Source organism: Daktulosphaira vitifoliae, unplaced genomic scaffold (genome assembly GCF_025091365.1).
Source record: "Daktulosphaira vitifoliae isolate Bord-2020 unplaced genomic scaffold, ASM2509136v1 Scaffold_1, whole genome shotgun sequence".
Lineage (NCBI taxonomy): Eukaryota > Metazoa > Arthropoda > Insecta > Hemiptera > Phylloxeridae > Daktulosphaira > Daktulosphaira vitifoliae.
In genome coordinates this window covers 65,969,084-65,992,053 of record NW_026099572.1, presented here as the reverse complement: position 1 = coordinate 65,992,053, position 22,970 = coordinate 65,969,084, and the positions used below count along the sequence as shown (strand labels likewise).

At 25.3% G+C, this 22,970-nt stretch overlaps 4 protein-coding genes across 8 annotated transcripts; 3 read left to right on the top strand and 1 right to left on the bottom strand.

The window, feature by feature from the left end:
- The first annotated feature begins 1,050 nt into the window (after nt 1-1,050).
- LOC126895063 (thiamine transporter 1-like) lies at nt 1,051-2,091 on the top strand. The gene is made up of 5 exons (XM_050666535.1): nt 1,051-1,146; nt 1,220-1,360; nt 1,428-1,561; nt 1,900-2,041; nt 2,086-2,091. Exons 1-5 carry the CDS (start codon nt 1,051-1,053, stop codon nt 2,089-2,091), a joined length of 519 nt encoding a protein of 172 aa, XP_050522492.1.
- Nucleotides 1,913-13,916, top strand: LOC126896041 (intraflagellar transport protein 80 homolog). Of its 5 annotated transcripts, none has more exons than XM_050668468.1 (15): nt 1,913-2,041; nt 6,579-6,745; nt 9,119-9,229; nt 9,471-9,649; nt 9,732-9,821; nt 10,121-10,258; nt 10,327-10,451; nt 10,528-10,776; nt 11,880-12,043; nt 12,111-12,293; nt 12,719-12,866; nt 12,947-13,241; nt 13,309-13,448; nt 13,592-13,712; nt 13,791-13,916. In XM_050668468.1, exons 2-15 carry the CDS (start codon nt 6,589-6,591, stop codon nt 13,863-13,865), a joined length of 2,175 nt encoding a protein of 724 aa, XP_050524425.1. In that variant the 5' UTR covers nt 1,913-2,041; nt 6,579-6,588; the 3' UTR covers nt 13,866-13,916. The 5 variants fall into 5 exon arrangements, 4 of the variants coding, with proteins under 4 accessions (XP_050524425.1, XP_050524427.1, XP_050524424.1 ...); XR_007701760.1 differs by lacking the exon at nt 1,913-2,041 and adding an exon at nt 6,080-6,404 and having other exon boundaries at nt 13,309-13,443; XM_050668467.1 differs by lacking the exon at nt 1,913-2,041 and adding an exon at nt 6,082-6,404.
- Nucleotides 13,917-15,732: 1,816 nt separating this feature from the next.
- On the top strand, nt 15,733-16,693 carry LOC126896048 (uncharacterized). Its single transcript, XM_050668481.1, has 3 exons — nt 15,733-15,849; nt 15,933-16,080; nt 16,468-16,693. Exons 1-3 carry the CDS (start codon nt 15,762-15,764, stop codon nt 16,583-16,585), a joined length of 354 nt encoding a protein of 117 aa, XP_050524438.1. The 5' UTR covers nt 15,733-15,761; the 3' UTR covers nt 16,586-16,693.
- On the bottom strand, nt 16,688-22,587 carry LOC126896040 (phospholipase A-2-activating protein). Its single transcript, XM_050668466.1, has 11 exons — nt 22,305-22,587; nt 22,007-22,200; nt 21,398-21,670; nt 21,014-21,164; nt 20,171-20,341; nt 18,654-18,788; nt 18,417-18,591; nt 17,955-18,351; nt 17,684-17,836; nt 17,315-17,586; nt 16,688-17,073 (listed from the first exon to the last, which is right to left on the bottom strand). The coding sequence occupies exons 1-11, from the start codon at nt 22,430-22,432 to the stop codon at nt 16,786-16,788; spliced, it is 2,337 nt and encodes a 778-aa protein (XP_050524423.1). The 5' UTR covers nt 22,433-22,587; the 3' UTR covers nt 16,688-16,785.
- Between the last annotated feature and the right edge of the window lie 383 nt (nt 22,588-22,970).

Here is a 22,970-nt window from a genome sequence, read left to right as displayed (position 1 = left end):
TTTTCTCTTAATTCACACTTATGATTTAACCTTTAAAATTTAATAATTATATTTGATGAATTATCAAAAAAATTGAAATATTTTCTTTACAGAAAAAATGAATTACTAATACTGTAAAATATACAAAATGAGTTATACAAATATTATATAAAATATATGTATTTAATAGTAATGTGATGGATTTTTAATGTAAAGATACATTCAAAAGATTTTTGATTAAAATATATTTATTTTTTTAGATATCTCAAGATATTTATTCAATAGGAGCATATTCGTGTTTTGTCTTAATTATTATTGTCTTTTTAATTACTGATTATGTAAAATACAAACCAATTTTATTAATTGACGGCTTATGCGGCTTAGTTACTTATATCAATATCATTGGTACTCCTGGCATTTTACGAATGCAAGTAAATATTATTCATTTTGTACTGTTATTTTAAAAATAAAAATCAAAATCAAAATAATTACAAGGTGCATATTTTGTGTTTTAAAGATAGGTCAAGTATTTTATGGATTTTTCTTCTCATCTGAGGTTGCCTATTTCGGTTATTTATATGCAATGACAGAAGACAAACGTTATTATCAAAGGATTACTGGCCAAGCTAGAGCCGCATGTCTTTCTGGAAAATTTATATCATCACTGTTGTCCCAGTCCATAAGTCTTATAAATGGCGGCTCCGTACCTTTTTTGGCGTTGATATACATGAGTTCTTTTGGTAAACATTTACTATTATATAATTAAATAGGATTTTATCAAATTTTTATATCTTTGTTTTTAAGTCAAATTTCCAACTTTTTTTAAGGATATTGTATCTAGTTTAAATTTTACTGTATTTAATATTCTAAGTAGTACAAATCTGAGATAAACACACTTCTAATAATTAATAATAAGTGAAAAAAATCGTCTTAAACTTCTTTTTTATGGACTCAAAGATATAATGTATGAATTATTATGAAAAAATATTGTCATGAATTTTAGGTATGCTATTCTGTGCTGTGTGGGCCATTTTAATGCCTTCCGTAAAGCACAGTGTATATTTCCATACTATGAATTCAAAATGTATTGATCAATCTGCAGCAAAATCATCAACTTCTCATCCGCAAAATAATATCGAAGAAAATTCACCAAAAAAAATACATGAGGCGAATCAAGAAAAAAAGGTAATAGTTAAAAAAATATATAAATCAAATACATAGATATATTTATATATTTTAGACAGAAGTCCAGAAAAGGGAAAATGTGAATTTAAAAAAAGCGTTTTTACATCTTTGGAATGATTTCAAACAATCTTATTCGGATCCTTACGTTGTTAAATTATGCTTTTGGTGGGCTTTAGCTTTTGGTGCTTACGTTCAAGTAAAATACATCAACTTAATATAAAATAAAATTTATACATTTTTTTTAATTAATAAAAATATTTTAGGTTTATACGTATATCAACGTTTTGTACACATATGTTTTAAATTTAAATAATGATGGGGATTTTACTTTGTATAATGGTGCTGCAGAATCATTAAATACCCTAATCGGTACAACTTCACTATTTTTCAAATCTAAGTAGCTGATTATATTTTTCTTTTGATTTTTTGTTATTTTCTTTTAGGAGCTATCTCTGCTTACTCAATCGGTAGACTAGAGTTAAATTGGTACAATGTCGGAGATGCATTTTTTGCAATCGGTTCAATATTAGCCGGGATAGTTTTACTTTGTTGTTACTATTCAAAAAATTTATGGTTTATTTACACTTTTTACATAATTTATGGTTGCCTTTATCAAACAATGCTCACAATTGCTGAGTAAGTGTTATTAATTTATACAACATAACACAAACCAGATCTTTTTATAATGACTTATAATTAAGAATGAAAGATATAATATTTAGATATATATTTTAGATCTGAAGTAGCGAAACGATTAGGAAAAGATAGCTATGGATTAGTTTTTGGATTTAATTCATTTATAGCTCTCTTTTTACATACATTGATGACCTATGGAATGGTCCAAGGACATATTATTAGTGTCACAGTAGCTCAACAAGTAAATATTATTATTTTCTTTTATATGAACATTTTTAATTAAAGAGATAAGTATATTTGGTTAAATAATTTTTTTATTTATTATAATAAAACAAAATATTTAACTATTCAAAATTACTATTAATCACTAAAACGTATTACTCTTTGAGCTTAAATTATTTGAAATATTTAATGCATATATTAAGTAAATATGTCTATGAAATATTTTTTTCTTACAGTTTATTATTTATGCTGGTTACTACACGTTTCTTGGATTACTATTTATTGGATCCTTAGTTTGTCATTTTTTTATAAAAGAAGACAAAATGGTTGAATGTAAACTTTAAATATTGTTTTAAAATAGTATTACATAAACAAATGCTTTATTATAAACTTAAATTGTAATTTTATAATTTTTTTCTAAATATTTATATAAAAAATATAAATAATTTAATTTATTATTCTATTCTAATTATTCAATTTATATAAAATAAATAGAGAAAAGTGGGTGTTTGCAACCTAAGGATAAAAGTGTCTATCGATGGCAAAACTTTCATACTCATGAAATCCTTTAGAATTTATAAGATTGAAATCCAAACGCTATTTACCTTCTTTATACTGAATATTTAATTATAAATTCATTATTTCCTTCATTTTTTGAAGTAGATTTATTTTCTAAATAAAATTATCAGACACATATTACTTCCAATGGACTTCATTCTCTTTTTTCGTACTTTATGGACATTTTTAGAAATAAAATTTATAATCTTAAGGGCAGTCATCTATATTTAAACCTCCTGTAACGTCTTTTTTTTATTCCATAATTTTTCAAAAAAAAAAATAGGGAGCCATTTTTTTTTCTCTCATTATCTATAATAAGTAAGTAGATGTTTATTCCCAAATGCTAAAACGCTAAAATGAAGAAGCCGTAGAAACGCTAAAATGAAGAAGCCATAGAAACGCTAAAATAGAAGAAGCCGTAGATACGCTAAAATGAAGAAGCCATAGAAACGCTAAAATAGAAGAAGCCTTTGAAATGTTAAAATGAAAAAGCCGTAGAAACTCTAAAATATAAGAAGCCATNAATAGAAGAAGCTATAGATACGCTAAAATGAAGAAGCCATAGAAACGCTAAAATAGAAGAAGCCTTTGAAATGTTAAAATGAAAAAGCCGTAGAAACTCTAAAATATAAGAAGCCATAGAAATGTTAAAATGAAGAAGCCGTAGAAACTCTAAAATATAAGAAGCCATTGGAAAGCTAAAATGAAGAAACCATAGTAATAAAATAACAAAACATTGTCATCAAAACCTTCGGTTGATAAAAAAAAAATTATTTTAAATGTTACAGAACTCTTCATCATCTAAGACACAAAAAATTAAAGCTATTTAAATTTTTATAATATGGCTTAAAAAAAACTTTTCCAAAATTTGTTTTCTATTAAAGTTGTTAAACTACCAAAATAAAACATATTTTTCATAATTTTATTCTAGCTTCGATGCAAAGCTGAGAAGATATTGGTTTTACTGTGATGTGTTTTTTTTGTGTCTGTTACCACTTTTTCTCAGCTTTCAACGAACGGATTTCTTTCAACGATACGTCAAAAGATCACAAATCGTATCTAGTCGAAGACATTACTCTCAAAAATTGAAAAAAAATCCCTCGTTCCCCGTAAATGGGAGAAACCTCCAAAAAAACTACAAATTTAAAAATCGCTAATTTTCAAAAATTTTTCAATTTTTTTTACTTAAAACTTCCATAACTTTTTCAAAAATAAACAAATCAATATAATTTTTTTTTATAGATGCATAATATCTTTACGTATCATTTGGTATATTTTTTTTGTAAATCTGACACATAACCTGCCCACTGGGAGGATTTAAAATGACAACTTTTTCACAAAAAATTTACTTTTTCAACTTAACTTTTGAAAGTGTTCTGGAAAGTCTGACACTTTTATACACATCTTAAATAAAATATAATGTAATATACTTTATCATGAAAAAAAAAAAAATTTTGGACTTTAGATTGTCTTCACTACCAAATGCTATTTTTGTATAAAAATTCTCGATTTCATATTTTACATTTTTAACTTTATAATACTATAACTTATTGAAAAGTGTATGGATCAACACAATTTTTTATGAGAAATAATATTTTTTAATAATCCCTTTTTCATTCGACATACTTAATCTTAATCAGGAAATTAATAAATAAATAGCAAATCATGTAGCTTTTGGAATAATCCACCAATTTTTTAAAATTAAATACTATCTAAGATTTGCATCGAAGTATTTTTTTTTTTTATAGTGATTTTAATCACTGTCAGATATCATTATACTTGATCCAACTATGCTACGTCACCACTGTTCGGCGATCCCTCTGTGCTGAGTTTTTTTATTAATCACATTGAAGAGTTTTTATGATAAATGTGACGATGTAAATCACTGTTTGTTATCAATCTATACTGGAATTAACTATGTCGAATTATTTCGTGGTGAGCCCAGATGTACTAAGTTTTTTTAACGTTAAAATATAAATTTGCTGTTTTCATCATGAATAATTTGCATTTTTATAAAACTAAAACAAGTTTCCTAATTTGTTAAATTACACAGAAAAGTATATAATATTAATTATGAATATATAATTGTTGGATACACACTGGTCGAATATGCTGTCAAGAAATTGTATTGTGATTATTCATGTTATCGTTGTGTTACATCGAGTTGTTGTCGGTCTTCTCTGTATGTCTTTATGTCGCCGCCATCTTAACGCTCCTTCTGCTTTAAGCTCTATAGTGTTTGCGAGCTAGTAGTTTTGTATTCATTTTGTTGTAAAAGAAAAATATCACTTTTGCGATTTTCGCACCCTGTGTGTTCAGTTTATCGCTGTTGGGTCTATATATTTTCTGAGATACATCACAGTACCGTTCACAGCATATCGTACACGTTGGTCAGCTACTTGCAATCGACTTTAATTGAGACTTTCAATATTCAACCATATTATCATCAGCCGTTTCATTTAGCCGATGAGTGTAATGCTTGTTCATCTATCTTTCTAAGACTTACTAACTTGTATATTTTATTATTTGTTTATATCAGCGCCTTTGTGGCATTAGTATTAAGTGTCCCCCCTATCCACATTGGTGTATATAAAATTTTATATTTTTTGTATAATACATTTAATTTTTATAATTATATATTGTAAAATTCATTCTACATTCAAACATACAGTCCACTCACCTCATTCCTTTTCCACGACATAGCTAAAGTCTTAAGACCACGAACGTTAATGAACCCGCGTTCAAACAATAATTATGGTAAAATTTAGTTTTCTTATTATTTATACTATTTATAATCAAACCGGTGTTTTTTTTGTTTTTCTATATAAACATTAGCATCAATGTTTTTATGATAATAACGTTACTGTCAAATTTTTATCTATAATAGAGTCTAATATTTTTTTTTATGTTAACTAAAAATAAGTTATATTTAAAGTTTACATGTATTGTAGAAAATAGAAACTTTTGAATACAAGTTAATTTTTATCACAATTATTTTGAATCAAGATTAAATTATTTTTTTATAGATAAATTTGCATAGGTTTTTGTTTCTTATTAAAAATTGAATTTTTTGACTAGCAAAAAAGAAACCTTAAAGAGGAAAATTCATAATCATAATTATAGAGTCTATAGTAATACTATTTATGTTATTATTATTATGATTATAATCACAAAATCAAAATATCCGATATGAAAATCCAAACATTACATTTTTTTTTACTTTATAAATAATAAACCTTCTATTACACATTTATTTATAAAAAATTATAATTAAAAAATAATGAATTTCTAAACTTTAGAGATAAATTATATTATATTCGTTCAAGTGCAAATATACTTATAAAAGAAATACTAGCTATGCATAATAATAGTTATATTAAAATGTTAATATTGCAAACATTTTAATAAAAATCAGTGGGTAACAATATTTACACCACTGATTTATTTCAAACTATTTTGTCGTTCTTGATAAAAAACTTGTCACACCAGTGTTCTTTACTGGTTGAACTATAAAAAGCAGCACGCAAACCTCTATTTATCTGATTACGTTACCATAGTTACTTTCATACAAACTATTGTATAGTAAACATATTAAACTATACATGAACCAAAGCTACGACTAGAAATACACATAAATATTTGTTATTAAATTGAAACGATTAGTTTTTAGTTATTTTTGAGTTGTTGAAGTACTTTTTTCTTTCATTGATTTATTTTAATATAAATAGTAAAATGCGTCTAAAATCAACAATTTCAGAAGATAATATATCATCTTCTGTTGAATGCATTTCTTGGATTGGAAATTATGAAATTTTGGTTGGAAGGTTGGAATTTTTCTAAATAAATTATTAAATATAGTATAAAAATAATAATAACTACCTATTATACAATTTTTCATATGCATCAACCCTAAAATATTATAAATCAATGTAATTTAATTGAATTCATTATACCATCGAATATGATTTCTAAATAAAAAGATTCTATTTTTTATCTAGAGATGATTGTATGTTGTATAAATGGAATCAAACAACACGAGAACAAATAAAATTATGTAGTTTGCCAGAAAATTCATCACCAATTGACTTGGATGTAATATTTACTAATCAACGCCAAGCAAATAAGGTTACCGGTTCAGAACAAATTCTATTAACTTCTTCAAATGGTTTGCTTATAAAAAATTGTTAAATATGAGGCATGGGTAGCTAAATGATCTACATACTAAAAAATTAAAAACAGCTTTACTTAATCAAAATTATCTACATACCCACTTCAATACTATGAAAAGAAAACCAATTTCAATAATTATTTGTAAATTATAAAAACGAGTACTCAACGGCAGAGATTTTTATATCTCTTTATTGGACTTTCTTTTTATTTTCAAAAAAAAACATAGTACTTAGATCATTCTGCCCCTCCATACCTAATATATTATATTTATTAGTATTATATTATGATACTTATAATATAAAATATTGGTTGCAAGTTGCATTATGGTAAAATATTTTATTTTTTGAAAAATTTAGAAAATGTGAGCATATTGAAGTTTGTTAAAATAATAATTTATTTGATAATATACTTGTAAAATACATCTGATGTGTTACGGAAAAAGTTTATCGTTTTCATAAATATATTATCTTTTATTCGCACTCCTCTTCAATTCAATTCCATTGGCAATACCAAAATAAACACAAAACCCCAAAATCACAATCTTAAAAATAAAACGACTTCAAACCCTTTATTGAAAAAAATACCAGAAAAAAAACTCCTTTTTTTGACATTTATTTAAATTTTAGATTAAAATTATCAACTTGAAAATATCTCATAGTAGTCAAAAATATGCTCCACTCTCTTCTTTATTTATTTCTAATCTATTTCATTCAAAAACGCATTAATTTTGTAGTAAAGTCTATCCTTAAGATTTATAGCCAAAAATCTAGCATAATTGTGACGCAGCATAGTTGGGATAAATGATATGTGACAGATTTATCATCTCTATTATAAAAAAACGATTCAATGCAAATCAGTAGATAGTGTTCATGTTTCAGTATTAATTTTGAATTATACAAAAGCAACATGAACTCTTATTTCCTTAATTATTTTTAGATTACAAGTCTTATGAATTATAAGAATAATACATGGATAAATAATTATTATAGTAATTCAATTTATTGATGTCTCAAAATTTCTGTAATCGGTTAGCCTATACTATTTTGTTAAACAATTAATTGCTATCTTTTGGGAGCTTGAAGTACATGAAACCAATTTTTTATAGCTATGTTTCACTAAATTCTTTTGACAACATTAACATTTTAGCTTCGACACGAAGGTGAGAAGAAGGCATTAATTTTACTATGATGTTTTTTTTATAAACACTGGCTCGTTTGTAAATATCTTAAATTAAAGCTTTTATAATGTAATTCAATAAGAAGAAAAAAAATGTCTAACTTTATTTCGTCTTCATGATGAAAATGGCAATTTTAACACAAAACTATACTATTTTTGTGTTAAAATTCTCAATTTTGTATTTTATTTTAAAATACCTTACAAAAGTTTTTGAGTTAGAAAAAAATGTTTCACTCATTTGATTTTTATCTCATTTAGAATCAATAACTTCAATGAATATCAAGGACCCCATCACTGTAGTCTTCTCTCGTGAGAAACATTTCTTATTCATATTAAAATTATTTTACTATATTGATTTTTTGTGACTTTCATTAATTTTCTCAGCTCTCACTTAACCAAATTTTATTTACAATACATCAAATGATCAGAACTATTATCTAGTTAAAGTATTATTTTCAAAAATTGAAAAAAATTCCAATTTTTTTACTTTATTTGTGTGAGTTATTACTATACTAAAATATTCCAATTTTTTTGGTAACATATTGCTACATAAATCATAAATAAAGAAAAAATTATTATTAGTTTCATCTGATTTTAATCAACATTTTTTACAATTATTAAAATATTATAATACGCTAATTGAATAGATTTTTTCAACAACATTTTGATTGTTTCTTTTAGTTAAAGTGAATAATTAAAATTAATCAATTTCTGAATATTTCAATTGTAGAATCTTTTTAAACAATAAAAGTTACTTAGAAATGATTACTATAACTTCTATTTATGTAATCTATTACAATAAAAATGCAAAAGAAATATTGAGTTTTTCTGATAAATTTACAGTAAATAATAGTTATATAATTTCCTGAGTGCATATTAATCTTAACAATACCATTTTTTTAATTCTCATAAAATATTCTATTTAAAAATATGGGTTAAAATGATATGTTGTACTAAGTATTTTTGATATATTAAAAATCGATATCAGTAATAATTTAAAAACAATTTTTTTTTTGTTTTTATATGTAAATACTCATTTTTTAATTGATTCAATGAGAGCAGAGAATTTTTATAAAAAGACAAAAAAAACACATATTCTCACAATATCCAACCTTCTCAGCTTTGTATCGAAGCTAAAGCATAATAAGCACTAGAAACAGTTTTCAATTTTTTTTTATTTAAAATAAATTAGGCAGTCTTCATTTAATGAATAAACCAACCAAAATTGACAAAAGTATTGAAGCCCACGAAGGGAATATTTTAGTTGGCAAATGGAGTGCCGATGGGTCTACTCTATTTACAGGTAAACATTAAGTTTAATTTATTTATTTATTGAAAATCAGCGTTCTTGATGTTTTTTTACAATAACTGAAAACTTAAATTGTATTAAATGGTAAAAAATAATTTTATTGAAATTTATAAGGTACTAGTAAATATTCGAGATTTTTTATATTTTTATGAAAATCTTAGTCAATAAATTTTAATATTCATAGTTATTAATACTTAATATTTAAGTGCATTTAATTAAAAGTTTTCAATGATAGCCGGAGAAGACGGTAGCATAAAAATTTGGTCACGCATTGGCATGTTAAGAACAAAACTTGTTGTCAATGGTGAGCCAATTATATCAGCTGATTGGAATTGTGATTCGTCTAAAATAGTTTATACACAACATGATTCAATATGTATAAAATCATTGAAGCCAAATGTTAAATCAATAAGAGTATAAATACATTTATTTACAATTGAACTAATACTTGACTTATCTGTATAATTACAAGTTTCTTATTTCGTTAATGTATTAGGTTCGTGGACACGATGGCATTATATTAACTGTATCATGGTGCAAAGCCAACGACATAATAGTATCAGGAGGTGAAGATTGTTGTTATAAGGTTAAATATTTATAATTTAATTTAAATTATTTTTTTACTTTATTATTATATCATAGTTATTAGGAAAATTGAACTTTCATACTATGATTGAATATTTAATTATAATGTAGGTGTATAATTTTATAAAACCAATTAAAATAGTAACATTATTAGTGTTCAGTAACACTACAAGAAAGCATACAAATATTAAGTATGAAATTGTATTCATAAAACAACCATCCCAACTCTGTAAATAGATTATGATTATTGTAAATTACGGTTGTTACTGTTCGAGAATCATTTATAGTCATATTTTTCAGATTTGGGATTCTTATGGAAATTCAGTGTATGTAAGTGAAATTTTAAAGTATCCAGTCACTTCGACAAGTTGGAAAGCGGATGGTAAATTATTACTCATTGGGTCGTTCAATACTATTTTACTCTGCAATCGATACGGAGTAGGAAACATTGCATTATAGTAATAAAATTAATAATGTATTGTCTTAAAAAACTGTTCAATGTACAGGTAATTCAATCGATTAACTATACGGATTGCGGAAGTATTCGTATGTTTAGTTGGTCTCCGGATAATACTCAAATTGCAGCAGCTTGTGCCGATGGAAAACTGTTGATTTCTACAATTATAAATAGGTATTAATCACAGCTACATAAATTAATTTTATATTTATCGATGAATGTTTTTAAAACCTGCGTTTTTTGTATATAGAAGCTACTATTACAAAAATATACAATGTTTGGTAAAGTCCCGTAAAACAATGACAGTCAAAGATATACTAAACGAAACGAAAGAAAATCTTGATTTCCCCGAACGAATCATTCAAGTTGTGTTGAACCATAATAACTTAGTGGTTACAACATGTTCGCAATGTTTCCTGTACAAGATACCTAACTTTAATACTCCACAGATCATCAGTTTAAAAGATCAAAACGTTCTTCGAGTACTTTTAACAGATAGGTAAATGCAACCCAAAGACTATTGAAAATTACATTAAACGTTTCAGTGCTAATTTAAATGTTTTAAGAGATTGAATTGAAGTAAAAACGATTTTAAGTTTGATTACTTCTTAACAAAAATAACATTTAAAATTAATCATAACTCAGAAGCGTAATTTGTCACGCAGGTGATAAACGCCAGAAAAGTTTTCCGAAATCATAAATATTTTTTATGAAGATATCGTCACACATTTTGAAAAATAAATGTACGTTTTTGAGATAAACTCGATAAAATGTTTATTTGAGGAATCTCTTATTTACATATTTTTTGTAGATTTTTTGCGATTCATTTTTCGAGGTACGTAGTTTTACTCATCGAAAAGATATGATTGTAATATTTTACTAGAGAGCGTTGGAAAACCCGTTTCAACTAATAATCGTTGCCATTGATAATATTCTTAATACGTTATTACACTTTATTGAGTAACAAATTAGTAATTCATCTCATAACGTGTAATTTTAATTGAAACATGAAATCACAAAGTACTTCAAATAGTAAAATGTGTCACCATTCAGGTCAATTTACCTTTTTGTACGAGTTATTATGCTCTATAAAGTACAATTATATATATAAGTGTATGTTTAGCACATAAAATACGCCATTGAATATAGTTATTAATAATAAATGTATTAACTGGATAACAATACAGTTATAATAATAGAAAACTTATACTTTATTCTCGTTTAATATATCACTTTATTAGAATTTTAACACAAAATATTATTTAATCAATAGTACGAAATAAAGTTATTCATTCTAAATTTATCTTAGATTGTTTGGCCAAAACTTTTCGGTCAACTGGACTTTTAACATACGAAGAAAAAAATACTAAATTTTAACCCAGAAATATTTCATTGATTTAGCTTTAATAATTTCCGCTAGATAGACTTACAAAAAATTAATTTATGATTAAATAGAATATAATTTTATTTTGCCTTTCTTGTAAAATTTGTTTTTTTTTTTTAGTTATATCACTATTATTTTTAGAAATATTATATGTAACGATATATGACCTAATTACTTTTCTGAGCATTTATTTTATATTAAATTATTGATTTTCATAGATACTTTTCTATATTTATGAATTCGGCTGTAAATGTCTATTCGTACGATGGGAAATTGGTATCAAGTCCCAAATGGCCGAACATGCAATGCGACCGAATTCAAGAAAACTACGTTTCCATGTCTAGTAAACTATTGGCCATTAGAGATCAATTAAATGACAAAAGTAACTTTTCATAAATTAAGGCAATTGTCATTCGCACAAACGGTAAGAACACGATAGTTTTTTTTAGTGGTTAACATGTGTGAGGTTGTTCCGTCCAATTTGCTACCAGTTTTTAAACATGAATCGCCTATTAACAGCTTACAATTGATGAACACTAAAGATAAAAACTATTTAGCAATCATCGACTCAAATTTGAATATTTGTGTCATTCAAGTTGAAAAGAATGACTCTTACAAAATGTTTAAATTAGGTAATTGAGTAACTAAATTAATAGTTGACAATTTAAATTATTTTAATAAATCATTGAGTGATCAATTGTACTATTTTTTTTTTTAGTATGCATTCATTAACAACTATTTAAAATGCTAATATATATACAGAGTGTTCAGTAAGTCAGGAAACGGGTTTCTATTGTTCTCATTGTTACAAACAATGAGAACAATAGATACCCGTTTCCTGACTTACTGAACACCCTGTATATATATATATATATTAGCATTATAAATAATTACAAAAACCTTAAGATTTTAATTGAAATTGAAANTATATATTAGCATTATAAATAATTACAAAAACCTTAAGATTTTAATTGAAATTGAAATATTAACTCTAAAAATTGTACTAATCAATTAATTTTAACAAGATATTAAATTATTGTATCATACCTAATTGTAGGTTCAATGTTTAATGGAATGTCTTGGAATGAACAATTGGGATCTTTAGCAGCTTTGCAATATACAAATTTAATTGTATGGTATGACCCTTTGTTGCTTCTCAATGATCCGATTCTCACACGAAAAAGTATAGAGAAAATTGATTTAAGGTGATGACATAAAAAAATTAATTAACTACGAAAATTTATTATGAATTGGACGTCACATAAAATATTATGTTTTTTTTCAGTATTTATGGTTCCAACTTAGAAATCGAATCCTTCGAAGATAACTTATTAAATTTAACTAATGAAGAAGGTATTAGAGTAACTGTTCAAATATCTCCTTACTTGGAAAGCTTGAAAAGTTTTATAAGTAAAAGTAAATGGATGGAATGCCGTACCTTATGTCGCTCTATAAATAATGAAGCGTTATGGGCAGTACTGGCGGGTTATTCTGTTTTGGATAAGCAATTGGACACAGCCGAAGAATGTTTTATTTCGATTGGGTACATGGAACGTGCATCATTTATTCAACATTTAAGGGTAAAACATTATTAAATTATTACAATCGGTCGTGTGATTGTACATATTTATATTTACATGTTCTTAGAAATCATCTGATAGAACGATTAACGAGTCTTCGCTAGCTTTACTTTGTGGGAATTTAAACGAAGCCGAGACAATACTACTTAGAAGTGGATCCACCCTTAAAGCCATAATGTTTAATATAAAAATACATCAATGGGTAAGGTAGGTAAAATTTAAAAATTTAAAAATTTATATTATATTTAATTTAATTTATATTAAAAATTTATAAAATAATTAACAATAAATAAAAATTAAATAGAATTTTAAGTATTAATTATTACATACATTGTTTTTCTGTGTTGTAGAGCATTAGAATTAGCATTAAAACATAAACGTTTTTTAAATGTCGTTATAAACGAACGTCGAAAGTATTTAGAATTATTTAAAAAACCGGAGAACAATGAGAAATTTTTGAAATACTCTGATGTAATAATTTAGAATAATATTACTTTATTAAATGTATTTTATATTACTACGGCAACTAAAAGTATATATATATTTTAGGTGGTAGTTGATGATGACGATGAAACTGTAAAAGAAGTCGAAAAGGAAATTCTTTACTCAACGCTTATTATTTAATATATCTTTGTTTTTTATAATAATAGTTAATAAATACATTTTAAACAGAAATTTTAGTAAAATATCGATAGAAAATATTCCTCTCTTTAAGAAATTCACTGAATAATTGAAAAAAAAAATTCAAGTTAAAGAGAAACTAAACTAAACTATTCTAATTAAGAATACTATAAATTATCTCAGAAAACAGCAATACTGAATCGAAAGAGAAATTTTCTAGGGAATGAGCTACATTTGATTTTTTACTTTTAAAATTACTTGTAAAAACAGTATAAATTATTTTATAACTTTTATAATACTAATTATCTGCTTCTACTTCCGTAAATCAGCTATGAGGTGGGAAAAATTGTTCAGGTTTATCGAAAAAAAATTAATTATTGAAAAGTAAAAGTTTTCAATCTCTCTTGAGTACTGTTTAGCAACTAGAATACCTAATGCACAGAGTTCTAGTTGAAGAGTATTCCCCTTCCCAAAATAAATAATTTTGAAAATTACATTTACTGACGTATAAAAATATTTTTAATGTGAAGAATAAAAGTATTCAACTCCTCGTGATATTTTTATTATATAGTTACGCCTATTTTAATCTTTTTTACATTTATGAGCATATTTTAATAAAATAGGAAATATAATAAAATACTTGTTATGCGTATGTACGTATTTAGTAGATACTTTGGTTTTATGTAACACAAATTGAAAATGTATTAAGAATAAAACTGATAAAAACCAGATTACTTTAAAGTTGGTCCGGTGTAAGGCGTTTTGTGTAGGCAACTTAACCACCAAGGTTTCTCGTGAACACACCTTGTTCATCAAAAATAAAATATTTGGGAAAAATAGTACCAGGGAATCAGGAAGAGTACGCTATTTTTGTGATGACTTCTTTAAACGCGACACTATGAAATAACTATTAGCCCAATTTGTTCAAATTTTAAAAACTTAGTACTAGGGATTTAGAAGACGAAAATTATTGTCTTGAAAGTCGTAACTGTGACGACATTGACGAAACGTCTTTATAGTTTTTGTCGGTTGAATTTTAGACAGCCTGGCTTGTTCAGTTGGGTGATCCAAATATCTACTCATGATATGGTACAGAGGGCGTGGTGTGGCACAGCACATAATTTAGCACTGATGTTCCGCTGCGTTGTTTACTATTAGTTCTTAGATGAGTAATCATACGGGAACTTTAACGATGACACACGCCTTGTCCCCATACTAGTTCCCTCAGCTATAATGAGGTTGCGTCAAGTCGACAGCCGATATAAAATCCTTTCAGAACATTAAGGCAAAGCCGGCCCAATTAGTTGGGATAAAAGCTAGGGTGATGATAATATATGGTACATACATTTTATTAAATTAAATTATTTATTAAATGCGTTTTCAAAGATTCAATTACTCTCTCCTCATATCTTTGAAAATATTTCAAACTAGGCGTTCCAAACTCAGTGATGCACAATGCACACAATTATCGGGTGTACCCATTACTCGAACGAGAGACATGTAAGGTGCTCAACTGCACAGAATATCGCGCAAAATAAAAATTTCGATAAATGGCATTGATAAATGTTCGTCACGAAACTAACTAAACGTGAACAAATTATTTTTATTGACTGAACATTTTTTTTTTAATTCTTAACTTAAAATGTTTATTTCGGTAACAAGCTTATTTATTAAAAAATGACCCATCAAATATTTTGAAGTAGAAAAATGGGATAACCCCCCTGTTTGTGATTTCTCTGTGCCTTGTGCTATTTGGTGGATTGTTTTTGGTAAAATACGAAAAACTATTTAAGTAATGTCATAATCTGTTTCCGTGGAAATTTATCAATAATTCATTTGAACAGTTACTACATCACAAATACATTTTTTAAGTTTTTATACTTTATATTATTCATAAATATGAAAAAACACGCTCTCCTAGCAGAACATTATAAAAAAGAAAAACTATTTCAAAATGTATATACGACATTTCGACCAAATTTAAAAGGTATTACATCTTAAACTACTTCATTAATCTAAGATCTTATAACTTTGTCTCTATTTTTTAACTTAACGAATCATACGTAATAGTTTCGCCAATCACTGGAAAATTTTATGCATATCACGAGGCAACAATTAACAAAGGAAATCCACATGAACACTATTTACAACTTTTGGCGTTAGCAAAATTATTGGGTCCGAAAAATAAATATGATTCTCCTAAAACTGAAAATCAAAAGTTAGATAACTATTTAAAATTAAAGTTTATATGTAGTATAAGATGTTAACCAACATCATTATAAGCGTTCACAAAATTTTGATCCAGGGAATGTATGAAATTGTTTTCTAGTTACAGCTCTAACATTTTTACAGTAAAACATAATACATATTTGTTATTAATTATTTTTTTAGACATATTTTTTTTATATTGAATTTTAAATAGAAATATTATAGCTTTAATCTGAAGGAACTAAATTAATCCTCATGGTCTATAAATATTAATTATACCTAAAAATATACTTATTCATATTAATTTTTCTATCTTCATAATTTTTAATTCGCATACATAAACATAAGTTTCTACAAAAAAATGAAATTAAAATTATATTTGAAACATCATTTTTAGATATGGATGGTTCGAGACAACTTTTACTCCACGAAATAAAAATATACTACTTTTTCCAAGAGTTGAAACTCCTGAAATTAAATTAGAAATTATTTTAAAGAAAAATTTAAAAAAATAACAAAAGAATTTATTATATTACAACTTACAAATATAATTAAAAATATACTCATACACAATCAGTATTACCTTAATAAAATAACATATTTATGTTTTGATAAAAATCAAATAATAAATTTTAATAATTCCTCTAAAATAACCATACATATGTTCTTGTAAAATATTTAATTTGTGATATGAAATACACAAATTATAAATACATTATTTTTGTATTAATTTCATTAAATGTTTAGAACATGATAGCACTTTAGAAGGTTCTGAATTTGAAGCCATTAAAGCAATATAATCTTTAATTTGCTCTGATAAATCAGGTTGATTTTTTAATATCACTAATGTTCCAATAGCAACAAAACAACGAAATATAGCTTCAGGTTCAGAGAGTTTTGGACAAACAGAAGAAATAGCATTATTGACTGCTTGTATAGCAATATCATCATCAGACTGTTTAATCATAACACTAAAATTCAGCAGTAGTGTAGCGAGAGCAATCTAAAAAAATAAATAATATATTAAAAAATTAATCTACATTAATAAATTCAATTTAAACATTTTCAGTTTAGCTTAATGACAAAAAAATGTTCATATAGGTTTATGTACTGTGAAATTTAAATATATTCATAAGCCAATTTTTAGTTAGGAAATGAAGAACATCCGAAATTAGGTTTTTTTAAATTAAACAATTTTTAACATGATAAATTTAAAATCAATAAATTTCAACGAAAATTCTTACTTGGAGATGTTTTTGTATAAGGTTCACTTGAGATAAACTTTGAATAACAGTTAGTAACTCTTCATAATTTCTTAAAACTAAAAGTTCTCCCTCTTCGTGTTGCATAAGATTACATAAACATCTAAATGCTAACATCTGATTAGTAGGTACTTTATTATCATAGATATGAGGTTGCAATTTTGTCATTATCAAATTATTTGCACACAGAGTAACATTGACATGCTTATTTCGCACAGCTAATCTTGTAACATCCAAAATTGGAAACAAAATGTCTAAGTAATTACAAACACATATTTTTCAATGATTTTTAATTTTAGAATAGGAATGTGTTTAATTTTTTAATATTTAATATAATATCTGAAAACTAACCTTTAGGCCAGTCAAGAAGATGAATTAGAATATTTATTGATGTGTCATCAACATTACTTCCTTCATTACACATTTTCATAACTGATTCTAATTGGTGGTCTTCTAGTTTATTATTGGAATCATCTAGTTTTAGATTAAACTCTTTAATTTTACCTAAAATATACCAAAACTATGAAAAAAAATATAAGAATTTTTTTTAAATCCACTAAACATTTACAAATGTTGTATTCATTATTGGTTAAAAATTTTAATATTCCAATTATAAACTTACTGAAAATACTTGAAATATTAGCTTGATCAAATTTAAGGTAACTAGTTTGAGGAAAAAATGTGTTGTAGCTGATTGGAGTATTAGGTACATGACGAGACTGTCCAGTAAAAGGATCTTGGCCATTTGAAGATGACGTGGTAGGATTTGAGGTTGGCACATATCTAGCAGCTCCTGTATAGGGATCAACATAATCTTGATTGGCTGGTAACAGTGTAGGAGCAGAAGTTTTAGAATTTGATATTATAAAATTTGCTACTGTTTCTAAATATGATTGGGGTAGATCATGTTTATGAATAAATGATTGAGCTACAGACCAAGGATCTTCATCTTTATTATAAGGCAATTTTAAAGGTGGAGCACCATCCTCAATGTCAACATTCCAGACAAAATCATACTCCTAAAAAAAAGTTATCTTAATATTTACACAATAAAATAATTTTATTGACTATAATGATTAAATACCTTTCCATTATGCATATTTTTATTAGGATCAGATGCACTTAAAACATCTCCTACTTTATCCCATTTACACTCATTAGATAACCACTTATAACATATTGCTTTACCATTTTCATTTATCATGATTATTTGACCATCATTTTTTCCTGGTTGATAAAGTACTTCAGGTCCAGGTAAACTAAATAAAAATGTAGGTTCAACTTTAATAAGTTTATACTATATTTCAATATTAAACTTTACTTCTCTACTTTGATTCCTCCAATTTCTTTTTGAGCTTGCTGGTTAATATTGTCAACTTGCTCTTGAAATGATGCTAGTACTTCACTAGAAGCTTGACGATTAACATCTGTTGTAAATATTCTTATTATACCATCACTATAAATAAAATACTTCGATCAGATATATAGTATCATATAATACTTTGTAAACACAAATGTTTATAAAAAATTTAAAGAACAAAGCAAAATAAATAATTGATCAATAAAAGATGGGTTACAATATTTCATAAAGATTATTATTAACATTTAATAATGTTTAACAAAAATTATATAGTTACTATAAAACATGACTAGGAAATGAAATAATTTTGGTTTTGGGAAATCTTTCTTATAACTAGTACATTAGTTTAGTTATATCAAATTTTTTTTTAGTAAATCTTCAAAAATGGTTATAGAAATTTAAAATAATAAGACACCACCTTTGAAACCTTCATTTATATTAGTGATGAGCATTTTCGAATATTTTAAACTATCGAATAGTATTCGATAGTTTTTGAAAACTATCGAATAACTATTCGAATAGTTTTTATACAACCGAATAGTTTATTTTTAGCATAAACTTTCGAATAGTTTTTAAAACTATTCGAATATATTGTGTAACTATCGAATATTTTTTGAATGACTATCGAATAGTTCAAATAGTGGACAACTATCGAATATTTCGATAGTTTCTATTCGATATTTCTCATCACTAATTTATATTTAAATTGGACTTTACCTTTTTTCTTAAGGTCTTAAAAATTATTTCATAATATTTTCGGTTTTTACAATTAATAACCTTACAAATTCTTAAAAAAAATTTAATATAGATTAACTAAGGTAAAAATTTTTTAAAAAAACAAAATTAGTTCAGTTTCTAGTCCTGTTATAAAAACTCACTAGTCCACTAGTCCACTAGTTGAAAATTTAATTTTCAGAATAATAATAATAATATAATTAGACATTATGTTTAATGTTAATATTTTTTGTTAGCAATACGACAAATCCCATACATTGCAATGTATTTACTGCTTTCCCTCCTGTTATTCCTAAGACATATACATAATTTTATAATACATAATATAACAATTTATTATGTATATATTCATATACATAACCATTAACTTACTCAAAATATTTGATAATTAAGCAAAAATTATTTAAGAAATAGTACTAATAATAAAACGTTCATATGAAATTATGATAATTTAAATGAAATTTATTTCTAATAATATAATTATATTTATAAAAATACAGTAGATATTATTATTTTGACATAAATATTAAATAAAAAAACCATAAACACTCCCATTAATTGTGATAGCAAGATCTCTTAAAAATAAATGTTAAATGCTATATATATTGTTATAAGAAAATATTTTTTGGGAGAGGAGAAATTTATTTTGTTCTTCCAAAAATTATATTGTAAAACTTATATCCCATAATTACAGAATTACAAGTTAATCTCTTACTACAATAAAAATAAAGACAGAATTTTACCTTGAGCCAACAACAATATCTTTGTTAGGAAGAATAGTCACTGCCCATATACTTTGGGCTGGTTGGAGTATAACTTGCTGATCTGTACACATCCAAATATTTAAATACCGATCTTCACCACCGGTTACTACAATTGAACTAGCCATATCAATGCCAGAAAATACAGCAAGACTAAAAATTCAAGCTGCTATTAAATACTATTAATGTTAAATACATTCCAAGTTTTACAATAATAAAAGAACACTCAAGCAGTAGTATATTTAGAAATTTATAATGGGGGAGGGAGTACAAAAAATGTTCACGAATAAGTTACCATAAAATGACTTCTTTTTGCTCATAGTTTTTGTTAACACACATTTTAGATTTTTTTGAAAAAAAATCTGTTATTTGTTTTGTATCAATTTTTATTAATAAAAATGTTTCTTTTTATACAGTATGTATCTCTACATAATAAACACTTTAAAAATAGGTGATAACATTAACAGGACAATTGTACGGGCATCAAATTTTGTTCTACAAGACAACTATATTGACTAACATTTCATAAACCCATATTATAATTGATAACCAAAAAATAACTTTTTCTAATGATATTATACATTATTACAATATAATAAAATATTTACATAACTTAGTCAATGGAGGGACTTTAAACTCGCCACTGCACTCCAGGATTAATTCTTACTTTTATACTATATACATTTTTTTAAATTTCAATTTCAAAAGTTAAACAGTGAAAAGTATAAATAATGAATTTTATGATCATTGATGTTTATAGTGATAAATTAAATACTCATTGATAATTTAATTTTTTTGTTAATGAAATACTTTAAATTTATTTACCAATAAATATAGTTTGGATGGCCATAAAATTTTTCCAAACATTCTCCTGTTTCTGCATTCCATCTTATAACTGTAGCATCATTGGAACATGAGAGAAATTCATTGCTTTCAGTATTTAATGCTGCTAGATCTCTCACACAATCAGTGTGACCTGGAAATTATAATTATCAAATTTCAATTATTGAACAAAAAAATTAAATAAATTTTTAAATTGATACAAGTCAAAATTATTTATTTTAGAAGCATAGTTTTTTTTTAAGAATTTTAACTAAAAGTAACTTAAAAGTTGTTTAAAGGTAATTAAATTATGTGAATTATAATTTTCTAATAACAGATTTCAAGAGTTTTATTTTTTAATTTTTGGAATATAATTATATCACTTACCGGTTAATTTTTTTATAATGACAGATGAATTTTGAGGATCTCCTGGTATAATATTATGAATGAGTATTGTTTTGTCTGCTGAACAAGTAATCACATACTTTGAAGACAACTGTATAGCAGACCAAACAGCTGCAGTATGCCCTTTAAAAATTGATAACAATACTGGTTGGTAAGTTTGATCAGAGTCAACTGTTACTTTCCATAACATAGCAGTAGAATCCCATGATGAGCTTATAAATGTATTTAATAATACACCTGGGTTAATTTTACACACTATATACAAAAAAGAAAACCATGAATTATTCGAAGAATATTTTTTAATTAAGTGTAAAATAAAAATATTTAATCTTTTGTTCAACATTAAAAATTTTAAAAGTAATTAGTAAAATTCCAACATCTGAATTAAGATTTTTACAAAAATATATTTTTTTGTTTCTAATATTTCTATGCTAATTATTATATAAGTAAATATAAATATAAATAAAGAATATACAGTATTTATTTACTTAGGCCATTATATTCAGCTGCATTTATATTTCTCTGATACTTTTATATATTATGTGGATAATCTAAAAACAATGTGACAAAATAAAAAAAGGTTTTATTTACCAGTATTTTTATGTCTTGTTTCAACAAAAATAGGTTCAGATGATTCAGGTAAAAATCCACACAACATCTTGTCATTTCCTCCAGTAATAATAAGACCACTAGGAAGAATACTAGATTCTTTAAGAACTGTTACAGATACTACATAATTAGTATGACCACTAAATGTCTGAACCTCTGTGTAACCTGCGTTTTCACTATAATTTCGAGTCAAAAATATTAATATTAAGAATTATTAGAATACCAATATTAATTATACAATAATGTATTTTTTAGTTCGTTACGTTAAAAATTTAAATACCTATTTGGTTTCCAAAGTTTCGCCGTTTTATCTCTAGATACAGACACGATATATCCATTACTGGTTGAACTTAAACCACGAACATCCAACACATGACCATAAACAACCGAACTTAATTTATAAGCCATCGAGAAAATATTTTACTTTAGTTTCTAATAAATTGGAAATTTGTGTTCAATTGTATTTTAATTTAAAATTAAAAACTACTTCTCTAACGTATGGATTAAAATAACAATTAATACATAACGAATATTAAGAGAATTCTGTTAATTCATTTTACCAATAAAGATAAGAGTGTGTTATCACCTAGTTTTGTCGTATTATATTACTGTTTGATATACTCTGCCATGAAAAAATTACCGGCTCAAAGCTTCCATATTATCAGTTATGTAGGTACCTCCATATAATTTTTGAAAGGTTACTTACGAGAAAGTGATTAATCAGTTAAAATGTTCATTCTTTTTTGATAATTCGAAAGCAATTATTTTTCATTACGTTATACAGACTAGGTCCTATATTATTTTTTAAACAAGACAAAGATTTATTGTCATTTAACGAATGTAAATACTCTTTAAAGAAAAATTGTATAATTATTATACCTAACCGAAGCTATTGTCTATTTTACAGCATTAAATTTGAACATAAATTAATTTACCTAATTAAACT

What these genes read in the sequence shown, in the direction of transcription:
- LOC126896041 (XM_050668467.1), top strand. Translation starts at nt 6,313, where the DNA reads ATGCGTCTAAAATCAACAATTTCAGAAGATAATATATCATCTTCTGTT. An exon ending in TCTATTAACTTCTTCAAATG is followed by an intron (nt 6,746 to 9,118) that starts GTTTGCTTATAA and finishes AAAATAAATTAG; the next exon opens with GCAGTCTTCATTTAATGAAT. An exon ending in AAAATACATCAATGGGTAAG is followed by an intron (nt 13,449 to 13,591) that starts GTAGGTAAAATT and finishes TCTGTGTTGTAG; the next exon opens with AGCATTAGAATTAGCATTAA.
- LOC126896040 (XM_050668466.1), bottom strand. Translation starts at nt 22,432, where the DNA reads ATGGCTTATAAATTAAGTTCGGTTGTTTATGGTCATGTGTTGGATGTT. An exon ending in AACAAGACATAAAAATACTG is followed by an intron (nt 21,671 to 22,006) that starts GTAAATAAAACC and finishes TTTTGTATATAG; the next exon opens with TGTGTAAAATTAACCCAGGT. An exon ending in CATCCAAACTATATTTATTG is followed by an intron (nt 20,342 to 21,013) that starts GTAAATAAATTT and finishes TTGAATTTTTAG; the next exon opens with TCTTGCTGTATTTTCTGGCA.
- LOC126895063 (XM_050666535.1), top strand. Translation starts at nt 1,051, where the DNA reads ATGAATTCAAAATGTATTGATCAATCTGCAGCAAAATCATCAACTTCT. An exon ending in CACCAAAAAAAATACATGAG is followed by an intron (nt 1,147 to 1,219) that starts GCGAATCAAGAA and finishes TATATATTTTAG; the next exon opens with ACAGAAGTCCAGAAAAGGGA. An exon ending in TCACTATTTTTCAAATCTAA is followed by an intron (nt 1,562 to 1,899) that starts GTAGCTGATTAT and finishes TATATATTTTAG; the next exon opens with ATCTGAAGTAGCGAAACGAT.
- LOC126896048 (XM_050668481.1), top strand. Translation starts at nt 15,762, where the DNA reads ATGAAAAAACACGCTCTCCTAGCAGAACATTATAAAAAAGAAAAACTA. An exon ending in ATTTCGACCAAATTTAAAAG is followed by an intron (nt 15,850 to 15,932) that starts GTATTACATCTT and finishes CATACGTAATAG; the next exon opens with TTTCGCCAATCACTGGAAAA. An exon ending in CCTAAAACTGAAAATCAAAA is followed by an intron (nt 16,081 to 16,467) that starts GTTAGATAACTA and finishes CATCATTTTTAG; the next exon opens with ATATGGATGGTTCGAGACAA.